The sequence below is a fragment of the Ascoidea rubescens genome (genome assembly GCF_001661345.1).
Source record: "Ascoidea rubescens DSM 1968 unplaced genomic scaffold ASCRUscaffold_3, whole genome shotgun sequence".
Lineage (NCBI taxonomy): Eukaryota > Fungi > Ascomycota > Saccharomycetes > Ascoideales > Ascoideaceae > Ascoidea > Ascoidea rubescens.
The window spans coordinates 108,333-130,614 of record NW_017962915.1 but is presented as its reverse complement, the minus strand read 5'-3'; the positions used below and the strand labels follow the sequence as shown (position 1 = coordinate 130,614).

General features: G+C 33.8%; 8 protein-coding genes across 8 annotated transcripts; 4 read left to right on the top strand and 4 right to left on the bottom strand.

Moving 5' to 3' along the window:
• Positions 1 to 67: 67 nt before the first annotated feature.
• Positions 68 to 2,322, top strand: ASCRUDRAFT_132714 (uncharacterized protein). Its single transcript, XM_020189050.1, has 2 exons — positions 68 to 198; positions 380 to 2,322. Coding segments are annotated over exons 1-2 (1,890 nt in total). The 5' UTR covers positions 68 to 197; the 3' UTR covers positions 2,269 to 2,322.
• Positions 2,323 to 2,750: 428 nt separating this feature from the next.
• PEX3 (Pex3p) lies at positions 2,751 to 4,853 on the bottom strand. The gene has a single exon (XM_020189048.1). The coding sequence runs from the start codon at positions 4,646 to 4,648 to the stop codon at positions 2,858 to 2,860; it is 1,791 nt and encodes a 596-aa protein (XP_020048493.1). The 5' UTR covers positions 4,649 to 4,853; the 3' UTR covers positions 2,751 to 2,857.
• On the bottom strand, positions 4,854 to 12,527 carry PRP8 (U4/U6-U5 snRNP complex subunit PRP8). The gene has a single exon (XM_020189047.1). It carries the CDS (start codon positions 12,316 to 12,318, stop codon positions 5,059 to 5,061), a length of 7,260 nt encoding a protein of 2,419 aa, XP_020048492.1. The 5' UTR covers positions 12,319 to 12,527; the 3' UTR covers positions 4,854 to 5,058.
• A 210-nt stretch (positions 12,528 to 12,737) lies between these two features.
• On the bottom strand, positions 12,738 to 13,691 carry LIA1 (deoxyhypusine monooxygenase; the record flags this gene model as incomplete). Its single annotated transcript, XM_020190389.1, has 1 exon — positions 12,738 to 13,691. One exon carries the CDS (start codon positions 13,689 to 13,691, stop codon positions 12,738 to 12,740), a length of 954 nt encoding a protein of 317 aa, XP_020048491.1.
• A 464-nt stretch (positions 13,692 to 14,155) lies between these two features.
• On the top strand, positions 14,156 to 15,885 carry ASCRUDRAFT_74626 (uncharacterized protein). Its single transcript, XM_020192762.1, has one exon. The coding sequence runs from the start codon at positions 14,162 to 14,164 to the stop codon at positions 15,728 to 15,730; it is 1,569 nt and encodes a 522-aa protein (XP_020048490.1). The 5' UTR covers positions 14,156 to 14,161; the 3' UTR covers positions 15,731 to 15,885.
• Positions 15,837 to 16,518, bottom strand: RPA12 (DNA-directed RNA polymerase I core subunit RPA12; the record flags this gene model as incomplete). Its single annotated transcript, XM_020192761.1, has 2 exons — positions 15,837 to 16,324; positions 16,401 to 16,518. 2 exons carry the CDS (start codon positions 16,513 to 16,515, stop codon positions 16,071 to 16,073), a joined length of 369 nt encoding a protein of 122 aa, XP_020048489.1. The 3' UTR covers positions 15,837 to 16,070.
• A 192-nt stretch (positions 16,519 to 16,710) lies between these two features.
• ASCRUDRAFT_132666 (uncharacterized protein) lies at positions 16,711 to 17,111 on the top strand. Its single transcript, XM_020189046.1, has one exon. It carries the CDS (start codon positions 16,787 to 16,789, stop codon positions 16,988 to 16,990), a length of 204 nt encoding a protein of 67 aa, XP_020048488.1. The 5' UTR covers positions 16,711 to 16,786; the 3' UTR covers positions 16,991 to 17,111.
• A 127-nt stretch (positions 17,112 to 17,238) lies between these two features.
• ASCRUDRAFT_6800 (Zn(II)2Cys6 transcription factor domain-containing protein) lies at positions 17,239 to 21,772 on the top strand (the record flags this gene model as incomplete). The annotated part of the gene is made up of 2 exons (XM_020191461.1): positions 17,239 to 20,433; positions 20,801 to 21,772. 2 exons carry the CDS (start codon positions 17,239 to 17,241, stop codon positions 21,770 to 21,772), a joined length of 4,167 nt encoding a protein of 1,388 aa, XP_020048487.1.
• Between the last annotated feature and the right edge of the window lie 510 nt (positions 21,773 to 22,282).

The following is a 22,282-nucleotide window of genomic DNA, read 5'->3' as shown; positions in this document are numbered from 1 at the left end:
TGAGAAACAGCGGCCAAAATGCGGAAAGAGTCACGTGGAAATCATTATTTTTCACCGGAAGAAAAGCCGGATTGTTACGTAAGCATTGCATAATCTGCTTCTCTGAACATGAGTAGAAGAAAAGAGGTATTGATGGAGAGCACAAATGTTGGAGCAGCTGTGCTTCTTTTGCTGACATATTGGCTACTGTGTTACTGAGTATGTATTGGAGCCTGTTTTTCCTTTGTTCTTTGTTGTATTGGGCAGAGTGTTTTTTTTGTTTCGATCGATTTCAAGTGTTTTCAAGTTTGCTAACTTGTTTTTTTGTTTTTTTATGTTTTTTTTATTTGTAGCGAACTCTTTAATATGTTTGCAATTCATTGACTAACTTATTATCTAGTGACTGATTTAAAGGGCTCGTCAAATATTCCAACCGGACCCAGGCGTTTTCGAGAAAGAAACGACCCCAGGGTTTCATTCAAACCCTCTAACGATGACTTTGCCAGGAGAAGGCCTTCAAGATACCACACAAGACGTGGGGAGAGATCAACTGAAATATCAAGAGAAAACTCCAGGGAAAGAATCCAAAACCGCTATATTGAAAGGCTGGAAGAAAGCCAACGACCCAGACAAACAGCGAGAGAAAGAAATGGATTAGATCCAAGATATAGAAGGAGTGCATACTCAAGATCAAGGTCTACAACTCCCACCAGACATTACATGTCCAATTCAAGGTCTAGATCTGGATCCAGGTCGAGATCAAATCAAAATTTAAGATCAAGATCAAGAGACGATTATCGCTCAAGGTCTAATCGATATTCAGATAAACATTCCCATCTTTCTAATAAAGTGGATCCTGAAACTGTTATCTCCATTGAGAAAAGAGATAGATCTTCATACACCTTATGGGATTTAAAACCTCAAGGCTTTGAAGAAATTTCTGCTGAAAAAGCTAAAATCTCAGGCTTTTTTCTTTTGCCTGGAATCCGTTTAAACAACAATAACAGCAATAACGATAACAACAACAACCAAAATTTCAATATACCTAAAGAAAATGGCGATAATAAATTAGGCTTAAAGTTTCAACCTAATCTTAATGATTTGAATAATAATTTTAATAATATTCATAATCGAAAATTACAGCATCAACAACAACTTGATTTACGTAAATTTCAAAATTTTTTGATTGATAACGTAAAGAATGATGCCACTCTTAAAACTATAACCGATCCCAATTCAAATGTCAACTGTGAAAATTCTTCTAATTCAAAAAGAATTTTAGTAAGAAATCTTACTGATAATTCTATTGCTCCTCAAATAATTGCTTATATTAATGATTTCCTTGACTCAATTCATAACTTTTTCTTTAAAAACCCAATTCAATCTTATGTTGTTTTAAACAACACTATAATACTACAATGTCAAGACTTTAGAATCCCTTCTATATTAATTGCACTTGATGGTCGTTTAATAGATCATCTAAATTTTAGACTTTCAATATCTAGACCTGATGAATATATAATCCCCAATTCTACTCAGACCAGTGATAGAAAAAATAGTTATTGGTCTATAGTTCCAGACTCTGACTCAAAACTAGTAATTTCTAACATTCCTCTAAAATATGACGATGAATCTTTGAAACAAAAAATATCCGCCATCTCAGATATTGAGAATCTATGTCTTTTGAAGGAAAAAAATAATCCTAATATTAATAAGGATATAGCCTTTCTTACATTTAAAGATTGGCAAAACACCTCGAAATATATTGAAAAATTAAACTCTTTTGAATTAGAAGGGTCTAAATTGATTTGCAAAAGGTGTTGTGCTGGTTATCAACAGAACGTTCAAATGAATTGTCTTAATTTACTCAATTTAGTCAAAGGCACTGACCCTTCGATTCATAAAAAATCAAATGTTTTATTGATTTTAAACTCCTTTAATGTTGGAGAAATTTTGGATAAACAATCAACTGCTGTAAATAAGGAATCTAATAGTATCATTCAAAAAGAAATTGTTGAAAAAGTGAATAGCCTTGAATCAGATTTTAGAGAAGAATGTTCTAAATATGGAGAGGTAATTGATATTAAGATTCCACATCTTGAAAACATAGCAAATTTCAAAAAAGAAATTGGAGCCAATTCTAATTTTGGAAAAATATTTATTAAATTCAAAAATTCCGAAATTTGCTCAAATGTTATGAAAAATATAAGTGGAAGAAAATATAATGATCGTTTGTTATTATCAACTTATTTCAGTGAAAGTGACTTTGAACTTGATTTATTTAAGTAAAGATAAGAGTTTTATTTTGCTAGAGTTTTTTGCTCTTATTATTTGATTTTTCTGCATGTTTTTATACTATATATGATTTGTTGATCTTTATGATTAAAATGAAAAATCTTTTGTCTTTTTTTTTCTTTTTATTTTTTTATTTTTTTATTTTTTTATTTTTTTATTTTTTTGTTTGGAGGGAGTATTTTTAATTTTTTTTGCTTTTTTTTAACAGTTGGTTTTGTTTTTATTTAATGTTTTTTCGTTTTGAAATATCACTACAGGCGAATGAATAATTTATTGAAAATTGAATATTGAAAAACAAAAGAAATAATAACATTTTGAAAAAGTTTGTAACTAAAACAATTTTAAACAATACATTAATTATATAGTCCATCAAAAAAATCTGCTAAATTTACTAAAATACTAATAATAAATAAAAATAAATAGAAAACACAAAAAAAAAGAACAGTAAAGAACAGAATTATATAAAATATAAAGCTAATTTAACAAATAAAATTAAAAAAATAATTGAGAAATAAAAGAAAAAAAAAAAAAAAAAAAAGTAAGCATTATTTTTAACAAAAAGCGAGAGATAAGATTTTCAAGTCTATATATCAAAATTCATGTAGACACTGGCACTTAATTCATCCAACCCAGGGACTTTGTCCATCAGCAAAATAAATTCATTGGATGCATCATTTCTACTTAAAGAGGAAGTGATTTTTGTAATGTAAGCTAAGAGCGAGGCCAATTTGAATTTTTTTGAAGCCAATAATTGTTCAATTTCATTTTCTTGATTGTTATCGTTATAATCGTTGATAATATTGTTTGAGTTTGAGTTTGAGGCTAATGATTGATTATAAACTAGAAGATAGATTTGTTTAAAACATTTGTTTATGCAAGTTGTGACAAGACTTGTTAAAGTTGATTCTGTTAATTCGGATAGGATTTGGTTTTTAGTTTCATCGATTAGGATTCTTAAAGTTTCATTGTTTATTAGGCTAATATCGTTATCGAGATTAGGGTCGTTATCGGGGAAATTGATTGAGTCTAGTTTTTCTTCATTTTCAAAGATTGGAGAAGGATAGTGATGGTTGATCGAGTTAACGGTTTGGATAATTGAAGAGGTTATATCAAATTCTCTGTTATCGTTGTTATTGTTGTTGTTTACTTGATTAATTACAAAAGTTTCCAATTCGATTGGTGGTAGTAGACAGTTTAGTAGGAAGTTGTTATTTTCGTTATAGGAGATTTGTAGGTTGATATTTGAGTTGTAATTAAAATCGATTAAATCTCTTGTTTTAAATAGCAATTCATTAAATTCCTGGAGGGTGAAGGGGGATCTTGGATCGATGTCATTAAAGACCGATTTAACAGCTTGAAGAATAATGTCTCTAATTTGAATCCAGCCTCTATTTAGTAGCCACCAGGTTAGAGATAGAAAGGCTTGTTCAGCGAGATAATCATTTCTTTGGAAATTTTCTTCCAATTTATTGTTAATATCTTGGCCGTTAATGTTGGTAAGATTATCGATGTTTTTGGGATCAATACCGTTGATATTTTTATTGTTATTTTTATTTTTATTGTTATTGTTATTGTTATTGTTATTGTTATTATTATTATTATTATTATTATTATTATTATTATTATTATTATTATTATTATTATTATTATTTGAATTTGAATTTGAATTTGAATTTGAATTTGAATTTGAATTTTTGTTGAAATTGAATAATCTAGTTATGGGATTTGTTGGAAAGGATAAAAAGTTGGGCAAATAGGAAAAAGATTGAGAATTTTCAAATTCTTGTGTATTAATTTTGGCCAATTTCAAAGCAGTTTCAAGATATTCCTTTTTAGCCAATATATTTAATTGTAATCTGATTAAAACGATTAAAAAGGCATTAGAATAGATAACGGTTAAAAATCTAGCTATGGTTTGTATTTTTAAATCAGACCATAATTCTACCTTTGTTTTTTTATCTTTTGGAATAGAAGAGGAGTTTTGATTCTCTGATTTTGGATGGTTATCATCAGAATTGGAAAGAATAGAGGGAGAAGCCAAGCTGTTAGGAGCTGAAGAAGAGACATTGAGACTTCTTTGAAGTTTTTTCTGTTGCAAAAGTTTAGTGGTTTGTTCGACAGGTAAAGATTTGAAAATCGGGGTATCTAAAGCAGGAATCAAGGCAAAGATGGTGAAAAGTGCCTCCTTTTGAGTTTCCTGGAATCTTCGCTTGATCTGTTCTTTGGTCATCTTTTCTTCTTGGATCTGGTTTTGATAAGCAGTGACTTTCTGGTTCACATATTTAGATATGATGTAAGTCAAGCCCAAGACAGAGGAAGTTATGATAATCTTCTTTTTATTCTTACGATAAACCTGGGACAAATGCGATAACATGGTTGATGGAAGGTAACAAAAAGGAAAAAAGAGGTTTCAGAGCAGTTTCAGAGTAGTTTGAAAGCAGTTGCACAGTAGCTCAAAGACAATAGCAGGTCGAAAGCAGCAAATGACAATTGAGGAAACAGGAGACCTGGGTAGATATATAAGAAGTAATGGGTGATAAGATAGAACCAGGCTTACAAGACTGAGCTTAAACAGTGCGAAAGCCTAACAGTGGTAAAAAAGCACCTAAAAAGATTGCATCATGTGACCAACCGGCAGTGCCAGACAGCGCACTGTCCGGAAATGAGCGCTCCCTCGGTACTCCCTTGGTGCTCGTGTGCGACACGACACCGGAGCGCGGTGCTTTGCGCTGGGAGCCTGGAGCATGGTTTTCGAGCTTGGTTTGTGGCAGTTGGCGCTTGGCGTTACGCAAACACGTCCTGCTGGTCCACCTCAAGCTCATCGTTCTCGAGCTCGTTGAAGTTGCTGAAGTGGATGGGGCGGTGCAGCTCGTGGTAGAAGGGAAGCGGGATGTCCACCTTCAACTCGTAGTCGTCGGCGGCGTTCCACTCAATGCCCATGAACGAGTAGTTCCACACATCTGTGTCTGGCACCATGAAAAAGCCCATCATCTTGTCTGAGAGAATCAACTGCGACTTCTTTCCAAACGTCGGCAAGAACCCCTGGGGCTCACTGGAGCTCAAGTCCCTGTTGCTCAACCCCCATTGGCGTCCCTTCTCGCTCAAGTTGTACGCTGCTAAAGTCACAGAGCCTGGTGTGAACGACACCGTCAAATCAATCACCTTGGAAGCCTCCCACAGCTCAGGGTTCTCCCTCATTATCCCCGACTGGGTCATTATGTCCATCGCACTCATCATCTGTGGAATTTGAGACTGTGTGTGTATCCATCCCAATGGTTCGAGCTTGTTTTTCTTGAGAAATTCCTCACTGGGTAGCTTTTTCGGAAATTCAATCGAGTTGAGGTTTCCTAGTTGGGGAACTAAAGCAATGCACTTGATCTCTTTTACTTTCTCAAAATCTTTTGGTGATTTTCCATACAAGAATCCTCCAACCTGGGTCCGCAAGTCTGATATCAAAATAAGCTTTTTCAACAAGTTTTTAGGCAAGACATAGGTATAACTATCATCATCAAGAATTTCATCCGAGTTGACATAAATGTGCTTAGCACGCAAATGTAAACTTGTTGTCGAAATAGCCCGGTTTCTCCATTCCGTCTTGGATGAAAAGGTCTTTTGTCCATAATTACTAGTTGTTACTGTAACAATTTCTTCTCCATGAACATTCGTAGTTTTGGTCGTCATTGCTGTTAGCTGTGATGGTTCCTCACTATTCAAAGTTTCTCCATTTTGTTCTTCAATCTTAGCGATTTGCTGTCTCTTGGCTGATGGCGCTTTAATATTTTGTCCCAATATTAAATCCCGAATCTCAGACTGTGTTAACGATTTGATATCAACATTACTTTTCTTCCCGTAATCATTAAGAATCAAATCTCTCAATTTAATTTCAATCTCGCACCACTCTTTATCATTGTATGTGGGCCAAATATGATGTTCTTCAACAACAACACTGCTGTCAGGCACCAAGATTAATTTGGCCTTTTCTTGATTAATATGAAGCGCCCTTAAGATCAATAAAAGACGAGAAAATGCTGTGTAGGAGGATATCGTTTTCAACCAAGAATCATAGAGATTGAATAACACCATTTTGGGCTCATTGGCTTTTAAAATGATATCCGCCAACTTTTCAATTTTCATTGCTGCTTGAAATGGCAACTGCAACTCTGATAACCGAATTCGAATATTTGGAAAATCAAACATATGGTTTTCCAATGGATCCATCAATCCCTTTCTTGTCAAAATCAATTGTTTTGGTTGTTCTTCTTTTGGAAGCGATCGGATCAACGCTGTCACTTCTTCTGCCGTTTTCCATTTTGATAATTGCCCCAATCTCTTTTGTCCAGCAAACACACTTGCATGAATAATCTTTAAAAACAACTCTCCTGTCTTAGGATTAAATATAAATACTGCTCCATTTATAGGCTTTGTAGCAATATTACCTTCAAACGTTTTATGCACAATAACACGATAAACATTTGTATCATCAATGAAAAATTGCGTGTCATTTCCAAACAACTCGGAATAATTTGTAGAATTCAAAAATGCTTCTTGTGGCTGAGACTGATATAAATGCAACCCTTTACGAATTCTTTCTCGCAAAACATATAACGCTGGATTGGCTTTCATTATAGTTCTCATCGCATTTTGCACCAATTGTTTGGAACCTGGAAACCAATTCCCATATGCATCATACATATTATAAGCAAGATCAATAGCAATCATAACACCTGTTGGCGAGGGATATAAATTTGAAGCCTCCGTAGTATAACTAAGAAATTTAGATCGGACATATCGAGAAATATCATGCGAATCATAATCTCCATAACGCAATTGAATATCAATCCAGTATTTTTCGGTCGTAGTTGCATTAAACTCATTACTTCTATCATACAACAATGATGGTCTGCTCACTGACCATTTGTATGAACTAGCCAATGATATATCTGCACATGATGAATTCATCTTATACGATTTACGAGGATGGATCGCCTCTTTTTGAACAGAATCAATTTGTAATTGTTCAGATTCCTGATCAAAAACTTGTGCAATATCAAAAACAACACTTTCATGAATTTTTTGCCATAAATGAGCACGGAAAATTTGAATTAATGAAATTTTTAAAGTGGGTATTTTCCCATGAAGAAATATCCCAGTTAAATCTAACTGCACCAAAAAACCGACATAAACATCTGCACGATTAATTGTTGGAGACCACCATAACGTAAAACGACGGTTAGGTATTTGACTCAAACCGGATCTTTGGGCATTTGTTAATTTTTTAAACTTTAATGAATCTTCAAAACCAGAAGCTTTTTCCCAAAATAAGCCTTCCCAAGAATCAAACCCAGTTGCTTTAAATAGAGTATGTTCTAAAATAGTTTCAATACCACCAAGAGCCTGAATAACATCCGTACGATATGCATTTAAATTCCATAATTTACCATCATGAAAATTACTTGTCCACCAAAACGAATTGTATAATGTCATTGAATATTGTTTGAAAATTGTTCGAATACGATGACCTTTGTCATAAGCAAGTGTGTGTCGATCCTTTTGAAACAATGTACTTATTCTTGGAATACCTCGGTCCCAATTATCTTCCATATCCTCAAAAGCAAGACGACGGTTTTGCTGGATTGCTTCTTTTCTTTTGATTGCATATTCTGCCCAAACTCTCTGAGAATCAGTAAATTCCTCTTCCCAAGATAAAATATATCTATGTATTGTTGGGATTATTTTTTCATCTTGATGTGTCATACCTGAACGAAAATGTGTAATTCCTGTGTCTGTTTGTTGAGACCATCTTAAATCAGAAGCAGGGATTAAAATATGAGATGCACTTAGCATTCCAAGACCTCCCAATTCCTTTGGAGTATAAAATACAGCAGGAGGGAAACGAGTAGGCATCTTTGAATTTAATCCCATTTTAACTTTTGTTTGAATTTTTGTTTCACATTTAACTAAAGAATCAAGCAATGATTCAGTTGATATAACAGCTTCTCTAAAATATGAAAACAATGCAATTAACGCCGTATTCCATTTACCTGCTATCTTTGTAAATGTAGTCGACCCAGAAGACATCAAAATTTGTCTGATACGGTTATTAAACTTTTTCACTTGTTCCTGTGATACTTGGAGATAGGCTATTGCTGTCCTTTCTTTTGTTTCTTGATTAATAAGTTTCCAAGTTCCCTCTTTAACAGAAGAATCTTCATTTAATCGGCATTTTGGCAATATTCTAACTTCAAAGCCACACATCGTAAACAACAAATTGGGATTATCCTTACTATAAACGGACACAAAAGTATCATCAGAATCCCATTCTAAGGATGTTAACGACATTGGAACACGATAACTAATTTGCCAGAAAACAGCTTTAGCAAGATTAACATCATGACGCATTAATCTCATTCTCTGATCCCTAGGCCAACAACGACGATTATTATAATTAATAACATTCTCAAAATTTGGATCAGGATTCTCCGAAAGAAAATCTTTAATCAAATCATCAGCATCTTCATTTTCAAACCTAAAAAACATGTATATCTTATCAATGTAACGACAATAGAGTTTAATTGGATGCTCATCGTTAGTTTCATTATTTGCTAGTTCAGCAGCTCTTTCTGGACCAAGAAGTAACAAATCAATTATCAACCCATAAAACTGAAATACAAATGATGAGAATTTTAAGCCTTTTATAATTCCATAAGTGTTAACATGACTCATATCTTTGTAATTAATAGAAACATTATATTTGGCAGTGACATAGTCAGCGATATTGGGATCGATTATTAATCGTAATAGTCTATTAAGTAATGTAAAATCTATCTTCTCTGCAATCTTATTTAGAGTTGTTTGCAACATAACATTACACTGACCTTTAGAAGTGTCCCAAACATCTTCTAGATTGTTAATAGTCTGACACCACTTATACGTCATCAAAGGGGGGATTTCTGAATCTGAAGGTTTTATCCAACTAGGAAATAATTGTCTACGATCAGCCTCAAACCATAGATACTGATCTAAATAGGCATCTGTTATTTTTTCTAAAGGATCAATTTCATATGTTGGTTGAATATAATCATAATAATCCATCATATCAAGGTTCACATCTTTAAATACTCTTTGAGTCAAAATAAACCTCTTTATTCTGTTAAGACAATCATGTGGGTTATCATATGCCTGTTCTAACAAAGCTAATTCTTCCCTCTGACTCGCATTTAATCGTCCTTTGGATCCGAACCCTTCCTTTAAATTATCTAATGCTAGCACGAGTAATTTTGTATCATACTTATAACTTAGTGGAGGAAACGGAACTGGTTGAAATTTTCTATCTTCTAGCCACTGAACCATGAGAGAATGTATTGTGATAGCTTCATCCGTTGATATGTAAGGTCCATCTTTTTGAAAACTTATTTGACGATTTTGTTCGTTTTTTAGCCATAACCTGGTCAATCTACCAAGATTCTTTTTTGCAACAGTTTTTTCAATATTAGTGCCACTTCTTATTCTTTTTCTATTATAATGTGCAACGGAAATCCAGCCATCTGCTTTGGCTTTAATATAACGATTAATTATTTGTTGTATAGGACCAGGCAACCCTGGAACTTTATATGGCAAATTTGCCTTCCAACATCTCCAGGCCTCACTCAAATGAGCAAGAATTGTTTTAGCTTTAGACTGTCTTATTCCTTCGGGTATCATATCTAATATATCATGCATAACAGCATCTCTTAATTCGAGATCATAATACGAATCAACTCTTTGCTTAGTGATAGTTTTGGTAACTTCTTTCGAATGTCTACCTTCAAATTGTCTAGCTAACAAATTCCCTAGCCATCTTTCTAATAAGGGAATTATACCTCTTAAGAAAAATATCCAAACTCTCCAAGCAGGCTGCCAAAAACCACACCCAGGACCTTTCCCAATTGTAACATTAAATCGGTAATAGACAACATGTTTTAAATCCTTGCAAGATCTTATTTGATGCATTACTTTATATTTGTAACGATAGATACCAGTTAATTGACCCAAGTGATTCAAAATATAATATATCCCGTCGGCTAATTGAAAGGCGTCAACGTTACCTAATCTGTATTGAACTTGAGCATCTACTAAAAGTTTAATAACTTTCAAAATCTCTCTCATAAGATGAAATGCATTACCAAATCTAGATCTCTTTCTTTCTTTTGTGGTCAATGTCTTAGTTGGTTTTAAATTAAAATTATAATCTAAATGAAGATAAACTAGACCCTTTCTGTGAATTAGTAAATTTAAAATATTATGGCCTTGTTTGCAGACCTGTAGACCTGCTTCGACCCAGTCAATAGATGTTTGTTGAAAAAACTTAGTATTTCTGAGAGAGTTTAATAATTTTACTTTTCTAATATTCCTTGTTACTTTTGGGTTCTTTTTGTGCAATTCATTAAGCACATAAGTTTTCAATAACTTTTGGTAGGAAACTTTAACTTTGACAGGATAACCAGGAGGAGGATGTTGCAAATACCATTTCTTGACTAGCGCGACATCTTGCGCTCTGACCATTCTGCCTGATCGACGATTAAAAGGATAAGGTGACCACCATAGTTGAATAGCACTATTCACCTTCTCATTTTCCAAATTTTCTGAAGCCAAAAATGGTTTTATTTTTGATGGCAAAATTTTAAAATCATCATCAAGGTCATCCCCAGTAATTGGATCAAATCCATAGTCCTCAAATTTTCGTAAATCTTTATTTGTAACTAAATTTCTCTGTGTTATAGGATTGAAACTTTCATTAAATTCAAAAGTGGGAATATCAGGATTATCATTTTTAATATATAAATTAATAGGTTCACTATAAGAACTAGCTTCGACACATCGCACTGAAGAATTATAAAGATAAGGAAAACTTATTCTATATTCAGTTTTTATAGGAATTCTGATTATTACTCTGTCAATTGAGTTAAATTCACCATAGTCTTCTAGTTCAGGTTCAATATCTTTATATAGCGGTTCAAATTTTGGACCACCAGGTATGGCAATATTTAAAGCTTTTGCAGTGAAAAATGATTCTTTGTCAAAAAGAAAAAAGTAATTTTTATCAATATTTTCGGATAACAATGGAGTTGACAATCTTAAAAGATCAGCCATTTGTTTTAAATTTAGATTCCATTTTTTATAAGAAGAACCGTTTATAAAGTTCAATTTGGGATTATTTTCATGGTATTTACTATCCAATAACGGTTTATAATCATAAAGCCAATCATAAACATTTTTATCTTCATTTTTATCAAGTTCTAGCTGTATTGAATCGAGAGGTTCTAAATCCTCAATATTTTCCATGTAATCTAAAGGTGGTTCTTCATCATCGAATGGTGGAAATCTCATTCTTTTGAAATGTCTTCTATCTCTTTTTTCTCTTCTCATCATCAACCACATGGTTGCCCACTGGGCAATATAGACGGGTTCAATAACTCTCGGAGTTTCATTTACAAATGTTATAGCACCAGTAGTATGATATAGAACCTTTACCTCTTTAATTTGCTCCCAAGGTTGAGGCATATTTTCTAATAGTTTTAAAATTGCATGAGGCATGTATTTCAAAGACCCTAGAAATGATCTTTTATCATTCTGAAAAAATTTTGAGGACATATCTCCATGGTCAAAAATAATTTTTCTTAAATGTTCAGGAGGCATTTCAAATTTTTTTGGGTGCACCAAACCACCAAATCGTTTTTTTGAAGATACTTTTGGTTTGAATCTTAATTTCTGGATTCGAAACCATTCTTTTTGTCTTTGCATCAATTCATTATCATTATCAAGATCAATATCATTAAATTCCTCATAAAAATTCAAAACAGGATGGGTGTCATGAGCACTATCTATTTGAGCAGAAAATTTGTCCGATTCAATGGAATCTAAAGGTGGTGGTGGTGGAGGTGGTAATAAATCACTGTCGCGAAATATTGGATGTAATGAAGGAGGAGATGGTGGTGGAGATGGTGGTGGAGGTGGTGAAGGAGGTGGTGGAGGCGGCGATGGAGGAGGAGGAGGATAGTTATTCATTGTTATTGACAATCAATGATTTATGTCCAAAAAACTATTTATACTATAATTATAATACAAAGTCAGGTAAATTGAATATTAATATTTCCAAAAAATTGCAAGATCCAAGAAGTAATTTTAATTTTAAAAAATGGCATATGCTGACTAAGCAATAGAAGAACCAGGATAGCGGTCTCATTTTTTAAGCGGCGAGTTGCTGCATATTCCTACAAGAAGCTGCGAGAACCTTTACGACCGAGATTATGTGGGGTCTTGATAAAGAAAGAATCAAACCTACCGAAACCAGATTAAACATTAAAAATTAAACGATATAATAGTATAGTGAAATAGTGATATAGTGATATAGTGATATAATGGTAATAAATGATATAATAAAGAAGAACTCAAGATTCCAAAACATAATTTAAAACAGCAATTGGCTAATTTTTAACAGTAACATACTCGATTTCATTTGAATTTTCATACTCGTACATGTCTAAAGCAACAATTGCACTTTCTTTGACAACGTCAACATCGTCTTTTAACATGTCCTTCAATACAGGTAAAACGTCATCAGTAGCAATTGCCCCCAAAGCTTCAGCAGCTTCGTGTCTAACCATTGGAGCTTCATCCTTTTTCTTGAGCACTTTGACCAAATCAGGTACAACAACTGGGTTACAAATTTGACCAAATATATAGGCAATTTCGTGTTTCAACAATGCAGAAGGGTCAGCAAATGCAGAAGCTAATGCCTTACAAGCTTCATCGCTACCAATATCTCTCAATCTAAACATGGCTCTATACCTGTTGAATAAGGTTTCTTCTTGACTGTTGAGAATCTTTTTCAATTGGTCAATCTTATAATCTTGATCTAAAGGTAAAGGAGGTGCAGGATCAACTGAAGAGTAAGCAGATTTTTCTAAAACTTCATTCTTTTTGGAAGTTTTTTCCCAATTTATTCTTTCGATAGCCAATTCACAAGTTTGTCTAATTTCAATCAATGGATCTTCATTAAAATATTTTGTCAATAAAGGCAATGAATCTTTATCACCCAAAGCACCTAAAGCCTCAGCAGCTTCATGTCTAACCATAACTTGTTGGTTTGGATCTTCAAGGACATCACGAAGATAAGTAGTAGCATGGAGATTTTTTGTTTGTCCCAAGACATAAGCGACTTCGTGTTTTAATAGTTCGGATTCGTCATTAAAGCATTGACATATATATTCAATTGCCTTGTTTGCTTTTTTGGCATTGATTTGGAACTCTTCACCAATGGATTTCAAATTGAACAACGCTCTAAATCTGTTAGCTAACTTAGTGTCACCAGTTTTATCAATAAGAACATCTCTTAATTCCTCTAAAGAAACAGCAGCATCAACTTCTTCAATGGACATCTTTCACAAGAACAAAAAACCCTGAAAAATAAGATATAGAAATATTTCTTATATATAATATAATATAGTATAGTAATAAACTCAAATTGAGAATTGTTGCCTTTTGACAAATGGATGAAAAAACGAAAAAGATTTCGAAAACAAAAAGGAAAAAAACCAAACAGAGAAAACTAGGGAAAACTCTATAATATTTATGTAAATTCTTCAAGGGCCAAAGCAAAAATAGATTGAAAAAAAAACCAATAATTCGATAAGATTGAATGAATAAAAATTATTTTAAACCCCAAAACAACTTCCAGACCCAAAGATAATTCAAAATTTTAAAATTTTTTAAAAAATGCGCTTACCCTATTGGATCCATCTACATGGGACCATGTGGGAATTTTTCACGAGCAAAACGACTTTTCAAGAAATGAAGAGAGATGTATTGAGCAAACAGCATTTTTTGTCTTTATTGTCACCACGACAGAATGCCTTCAAAGAAGCCTCTTGATGTTGAAAGTGAACATCCTGCTAATGGGTTGTTAGATTCATGCGTTAAGGCTCAAGTGAGTGAAAATCACGTTGGACAGCTACTAAAATTGCCAGCATATTTGCCATGCGAGGTTTCTCCATATGATTCGATGTTGGAAAGCACTAGGTCGAATTGGAAGTTTTCATATGTATTTAACTGGATACTTATGTTTAAATCGTATCTCAAGATTTCACCGAACGTTAATTTTAATATATCTATATTTGAAGAGGAATTGGTCGGGGCGATATCGCCACCAAGATTTTTTGATGAGTTTAAATGTGGATTAATTAGAAGACTACCACTTTTGAAGTTTGTCTCAAGAATATCCAGTGCAGTCGAATTCGATTATTATGTGTATATGTATCTATACAATAGCAATGACGAAGAGATTTCAGATTTGTTAGTTGGAAGAAGTGATAAAGATAGAGATAGAGATAGTGATGATGAAAATGATAGAGATGATGAGAATGAAAATGAGAATGAGAATGAGAATGAGAATGAGAATGAGAATGAGAATGAGGGCGAAGGGCCTGAATGTGAAGAGGATAAGAGTAAGGTTAATAAAACATTGGATGTTGATGAACAAGAGAAAATTGATAAGAATTATTTGAATATATTATTTAAAAAATACAATGTGAAAATTAAATCGAGAAATTTCAAAGAGGTTGGTGAAAAAAGTAATAGAATTGAGAATGAAAAGAGTGTAGTGAATGGAGTAAATGGAGTAAGTGGAGTAAATGGGGTGAAGGAAGAAGATAAGGATAAAATAACAAATGAGAATTTTTTCAAGTTTTTAAATTTGGAAGAGAAAATCAATATATACTATTTATTGATTGAAAAAGTGGGATCATATGAATCATTCAAGAGATTTGTTGATGAGATAAGCGAGAATAGTAATGAGAACAATGAAGAATTTAATAGTAACAATGAGAATAGCAGTGAAAATTGTGATTTTTTACATCAATGCCAGTTTCCTATATATTCCAAGATAATTCATAAGAGTATAACGTCTATAAGTGAGGAGTCGTATTTTTTTTTGAATGAGAACCGGTTGTATAAGAAGACAATAGTTTATAAGAGAAATCAGAAAAAACAAAAGAAGATGAATAATTTCAAATGGGAATGTTTAACGGTTACAATTTATGATTTTGTTAGATTTATTGAGGAAAGGTTGTCAAAGTATACGAGGAAAAATAAAGAGGTGACATATTTTTATAAGAAGTTGTTGATTGATAGGATTTTTCCAAAGTTACTTTTAAAAGATGTAGATAATAAGAAAAAGTATTATTTGAGATTGAAGGAGAAGAAAATACAAAATTTGATTGTACATAGAAAAAGATCGACTAGATTACAAGAAAAAGAGGCGAGGTTAAGAGAGCAAAATGAGAAAGAAGAAAAGATACAAATGGAGGAAAACTTTGAAAATTCATCGACACGATATTACAAAAGATTGAAATTAAGAGGAATGAGCGAGGTAAGTGAGATGAGTGAGATGAGCGATAGGGATAATAGTAATCGTGTTTGACCGAGGAAAAATAAAAACAGGTAAGGTATTGTTTATAGAGATAAAAAGCATAAAGACATTTTGATAGTTTCCCATAATTTTCCATAGTTTTCAATAATTTTCCACAATTTTCTATAATTTTCCATAGTTTTTCATAGTTTTTCATAGTTTTTCATAGTTTTTCATAGATTTTTTTTTTCTTTTGTTTTTTAATCCAATCATTCATTGTAGGTTTGAAATTGAGATAAAATAATGGGTAAAGCTGAATATAGATAAGAGTACAAAAGAATGATGAAAAGCGCGAAACTGAGTTTTGGAAGTGAAATGAGGTGAGGCGAGATGAGATGAGATTGGAAAAGTATCAATTATTCTCTCTGTACTTGTGATGGCATTTAGTGCATGTGTAGAAAACAGTAGCACCTTCATCAGCAGAACGCAATTGGAGAGTATGGTAGGAAGCTTCATTATGACCACATTTGGGACATATTTCTTCAATGAGCGCACCTTCATTTCCGTCGCCAGACATTGTGGTTTTAACAGCAGAACGCTTGAGCCGTAAGGCAGAAGGAAAGGCGTCATCTGAGGAGGTTGTGACGACTCTTAGATTTTCGAATTCTGGAGTTGAGATATGGGCAGTTAGTTGAGACGAAGGGCAGTGGGACGAGAAGAAACAACGGAACAAGAGACATACGAGAAGAAGGATAGGACCTGGAGCATATTTCGCAGTCGAGGGTTCTGCGGGAGACCACAGAGTCCAAGAGGTTGCCACAATCGACACAGAAGATCAAACTGCCAACGATAGACATGGGCTGGGGGAGGATGGGTGCTGAGAGGAAGCTGCTGCGTGTGCTGAAATTTTTCACAGCACCACAAGCGCATCGCGGAGCGGGACGGTTACCCGGCATCGGCAGACACAACGGGACCAGTCCGACGAGGCCTGCACGTGACACGGCGTGCGACGGGCCAGTGAGAGACCGCTCCGGGTGCCTGCCCGCAGCACGGCCGCCTAAAGGAATAGCGAGTGGGCGGCGAGCGCGCGGCTATCTGGGTCTCGCCGAAAGCGCACTGCGGGCGCGCATGTTGCATTTGTGCAGGGCCCGCGCAGTCAAAAGTCAGCGCGGGTGGACCTGTGAGCAACGGGAGTTGCAAAGCGGAGGACGGACAACGCGGGACAGAGCCTGGGCAGTGGTGCCGCACTGCGCTTGCACACGGCCTGGAAGCGGAGAAAGGGGGTTGTGGGCGAGCAGTGCGACGAGGGCTCGTTGCGCCCGTTTGCTATAAAAAGTGAGCGCTCGCGCCTTGAAAACCACGCCAGAGGAGATTTCCTTCTCACCACTCCACCCGCTGCGACACAGCTCATCGTTTCGTGCCTCTGCTGCCTCTGCTTCCTCTGCTTCCCGTGTCATTGGCTCCTCTGCGTCCGCCGCAATTGTCGTTTTTGACCTCTTCTCTCTCTTCCACGCCTCCTCCTCTTTTCGCGTGCTTCGAGACCCCCCCCCCCNACCGACCCTGTTTCTCCCCCTCAAACCATGTCCTATTCATCCCAACTATCTATGCCCGAATATCCTCCAAACGCGTTAAACCAACAGGATATCACCAACTCTCTCTCCCCAGAAGTAATCCAGTTTTCTTTGCTAAGGTGTTTGGAATGCTCCAAGCGTAAAATCAAATGTGACAAGCTGCTACCTTCGTGCACTCCCTGTTTCTCCAAAGAAAGAGCCTGTGTTTTTCCTGACGACTCCAAAATCACCATTGATCCCTCAAACATCTCCAAGTCCTACCCAAAGGTCATCAACAATCTCTTGCAAAGAATCAACTTTCTAGAGGAGTCCCTCAACATCGCCCCAAATGATCGCGAAATCCTCCTCAACGATTCCGATTACGACTCTTCAATCGTTTCCTTCAACGTCAACACCCATCGCTGTGAAAACTGCTTTGAGAAAAACCTCAAATGCGACAAACTATCTCCCTGCAACCAATGTGCTCTTCAAAACTCTGACTGTCTTTTCCCATCAAAGTCAAAGGTCTTCTCAAAGACCTGCCTTAAAGAAAAACCCGTATCCTCCAACTCAAACAACCAAAGGATAATCAAAAACCTCATTCAAAAACTCATCCTACTAGAAAATAGAATCAAAACAAAGGGCTTTCCCAAAAGAAAAAGGGTCTCAATGTCAAAACAAAAAATCCCCATGGGCGTCTATTCCTCAAATGATACTGATCTCCAAATAGAAGATAACATAAATCAACTGGATCTAGATTTCGAAAAAAATACTGAACAATCTCTAGAAAATATTGAACCTACCTTCATTTTAGAAACAACTGCCTTAAAACAAATCTCTTCCATTAACGACAATAAAAATATCATTTCAAATAATCACATCAACCATACTCATAACAATAATCATAACAATAATAAAAATGATGATAATAACAATAATGGAAACTCCATCAAAAGTCATAAAAATAATAAAAATAACATCTCTCTCACTCCCAACATAGATCAATCCCAATACTCAAATCAACTAATCTTTAAATTTAAAGACAAACCCTCTCATAATCAAATCCAAAAAAAAAATCAATCTCTCATCCAAAAAAAAATTCAAAAGGACTTCAAATTCGACATTAATAACTCGTCTATTGAAAAACAACTAAACATCTCAAACAGAAAAAACGCTCTTGGCGACTCAAATAACGCTAAATTATTTCTGAAATTGCTCCATAAAATCAACTCCTTGTTATTTGGTTTATCCTCCTACGACGACCCAGAAATTGAACGAATTTTCACTCAATATAAAAACTTAACTCAATCTTCCTCCTGCTTAGCTTGTAAAAAGGCAAAAAAAAGATGCAATCGAGAAAAACATTGCGAATCTTGCTGGAAAAGAGAAATTGAATGTGTTTATCCCAAAAACTCAAAAAAATCTTACTCAAATGAACTAAAAGACAAAATCATTAAAAACTCTCTTTCCGATCAAGAAGTCTCTATAATCACAAATGACCTAAACTCAATTATTGAAGTTTTAAATAAAGCCCTAAGTAACCATCGTGATGACTATCCAAATAATCTTGACCAAGACGATGATCAGTTTCTACCGGATGCTTCCTTTCTATTAAATAGAGATGAAATCAAACAACCGAAAGATTCGCGCAAAAGATCAACATCTACCTCTATTGTAGAAAACAATGACAGCAGCATTTCAAAGAAACTAAGATCTTCATATTCCAACTCTAAGAATAAAAATGGAAATGGAAATAGAAATGTTCTTCAAAATCTTGATAACTCTTCTGCTTTTTCTGCAATTAATGACCCAAATCTTGATAATTATCAAACCATCAACAATAACTATAGTAATGACTCACATGAAACCAAAATTGCAACTGAAATTGCTAATAACAATAGCAATAGCAATAACAATCACGAAATTCATGAAGATAATCAATTACCTGGGTTGGTGAATAATATCTGTTTAAAATCGAGAGGTTTGTTCAAATTAACCTCCAATGATTTAATGGAATGTATTCAATCTTCACAATCCACTTATATCGATATTTATAATGAATTCTCCAAGATTCCAAGTATTTCGGGAAATAAAAAAAAAGATCACAGGTTTCTTAATAAAATTGTTCAAGATTTTTTTAAAATCAATGATATTAGTTTTTTTTTTAATAAAAAAGTAATTGAAAACTATATTAAACTATTATTTAAATCAGACAGGATTCAAGATTCTCAAGCTTTATTAAATACCTGGGTTATTTATCCAATTATTATCATTACATTGAATTATTATCCCTTTGAAACATATTATGAGTATTTATCAGATCAAAGTATTAAAATAGTAGAATTTATTAACAATTTGAAAAACATTTATGAGTATTACAAGAACCACATTGAAGATTATTCCATTCCTTACTTGCAATCACTAATTATTTATGAAGAATTTTTAATTAGTAATAATAACAGCTTAGATAATAAAGTTGTGTTTCAAAGAAAAGTTTGGAAAGAATTATCTGAAATCATATCATTAGCAAAACAATTGAACGTTTATAATGACGAGAAACTAATTTGGATTTCTGTTGAAAGAATTGATTCAATGATTTGTTGTTTATTGGATTTACCAAATAATATAAGTAAAAATATCACCGATTTATTAGATGATAGTATTGATTTTGCTATTTCTCAAAAATATGTTCGCGCAGAATTGTTGAAAGAATTGAATTTAAAATATATCAGTATTAAGAATTGGAATTCGCCAGTTGCAATTGCAAACCAAATCCAGTCATATGATTATAAATTAGATGGACAAATTGAAACAATTGTTAGTGGAATTAATACAAATTTAGCTATTATTGAGATAGATAAATTGATGGACTTGTCATGTTTTGTTCAAGTCAGATTGAAGCTAAACTATAAGTTCTTAACGGATGGAAGCGTTAATAAGATAAGTTTTTTGAAAACATTTAACCGTTATATTAACAAATTGAACAGCTTTTCGGCTAATAATCAAGAGATAATCATATTTAAGATAGCACTTTTCATTGAAAAAATCATCAAGTTCTATCTCAATAACTACTTTAATAACTTCTGTTTGCAAAACAGAACGAGTGGTTCACAAGAAGAATTTGCCAATCCAGAACTCAGAAAACTAGTGGTGGATATCTCAAATGAATTGTTACAGATCTCAAAGATGTTTGAAAGACCATACACCGAATCTGAGATTCTAGCTGTCTTCAAGTCGTTCCAGGAACAGCTAAACTCCACTTGGATCAAAGACTACATCTGAAGACTGTTTACTCTGACCAACCTTCGATCTGTCTTCTCGCTCTTTTCAATTACCTCTTCAATACACAAAAAGCAGAACCAAAAGCTGGGGCTGCAGTGCTTTGCATCACAACTCATTACTATGCATGCATAAGAAAGGAACCTGCCATTTTGATGGTAAGAGCGGGTAATGAAATGTTGTCTCACTTCCATTTCCTTTCAACTGGTCTCGTAGAACACTTGTAGCGTATAAGGCGTAAGCATCCTGCTTCTAAGGGAACTCTTCTATGAGTTGAAAGAAGATCAAAGTCTTCTTTTTACTTAAATTTCAGAAAAACTCTAGAAGTTCTGGTAAATCAAGTCTCTTTTTCGATCTGGCCTCCAAATTCGATAACAAAAGTAGCGACAACACCAACACTAATGGTGGAAGTGATCATCGCCAGCAACAGTCTCACAGTCCTGAGGATCAAGGCAATTTTTCTCAAGCTAATAGCAAACATAAGTCTTCTGCATCATCCCATGTTGAAAATAGCCTGAAAGTAAGCTTCGGTTCAAAATCCTCTTTTGGAATTGCTGCTCAAGCTAATGAAACAACTGGAACTCGAACAATTGGCACTTCTTTCGTTAATAGTCTCCCAAAGTTATCTCAATTGAACGGTTTTCTTCCACTAAATACATCTTATAAAGTGAATTTTTTTGAACCCATTCCAAATTTTCAATCAATGTTGACATCGTCTGACAACACACAACCCAATGACCAGCCCCAGAATCTATTCAATAATGATGATTTATGGGATGTCTTCAGAAAGTTCAGTTCACCTCATTTGATTAGAGGGGTAGGTCTGACCAATGAACAACTACCAAAAAAAATACTACAAATACAACTACAACTACAACGAGAACAAGAACAACTACTACAAGAACAACAAGGACGATTACAAGAACAACAAGAACAACTACAACAACTACAACAACAAGAACAACAACAAGAACAACTAAAACAACAACTAAAACAACTAAAACAACTACAACAAAGAAAAGGAGATGTTGAAATTTCTAGAGAATTAGTGCATCCTATATTGCCTCTATCAAATGTACCATCTGATACACAAAACTTTCGAAACACCTTTAATAATGATTTTAATACTCTTCTAGATGATCGAAATGATCCAAATGATCCAAATGATCCAAATGATCCAGATGATCGATTAGATCTATTAGATCAATATCCTCAAACTAATAGACTTGAACACAAAATGTTTAGGTCAGTCATAATGTTTAATTCATACAAAAGATTCAATTGAATCATTAGAATTAATAAGTTTAATCAATGAATCAATTTGATTAGCATAACTTACTTTCAACTGATCTCTCATTTACCCAATCCATAAAAAATTTAACTATATGGCTGGGTCTGTTATTTGATTCGATATGTTTATTATCAAGGCCCAATTCAGCCCGTTCACTGCCTAATTAATACTCTTTTACTCTTTTATCCTTTTACAGTTATTTAAAGTTATTTTTTTTGTTTTGCTTATCCACTAGCGACGTTCAATCCATTAATTAATAAAAATTTTCAGCATCGACTAATAAAATTTGTAAGAAATATAAAAGTAGTGATTGGAAACTAATATTATTGAATTAAATAAAAAAACGTATAAAAAGATAGATAAATACTATAAAAAACAAATAATGTTAAAACTTGCAATCAATATTTTCCAAAAGATTTTTTCAAAAAAAAATTTCTTTTGAAATTTTTTAAAAGATATTTTTTAAAAGATATTTTCTAAAAGATATTTTCTAAAAGATATTTT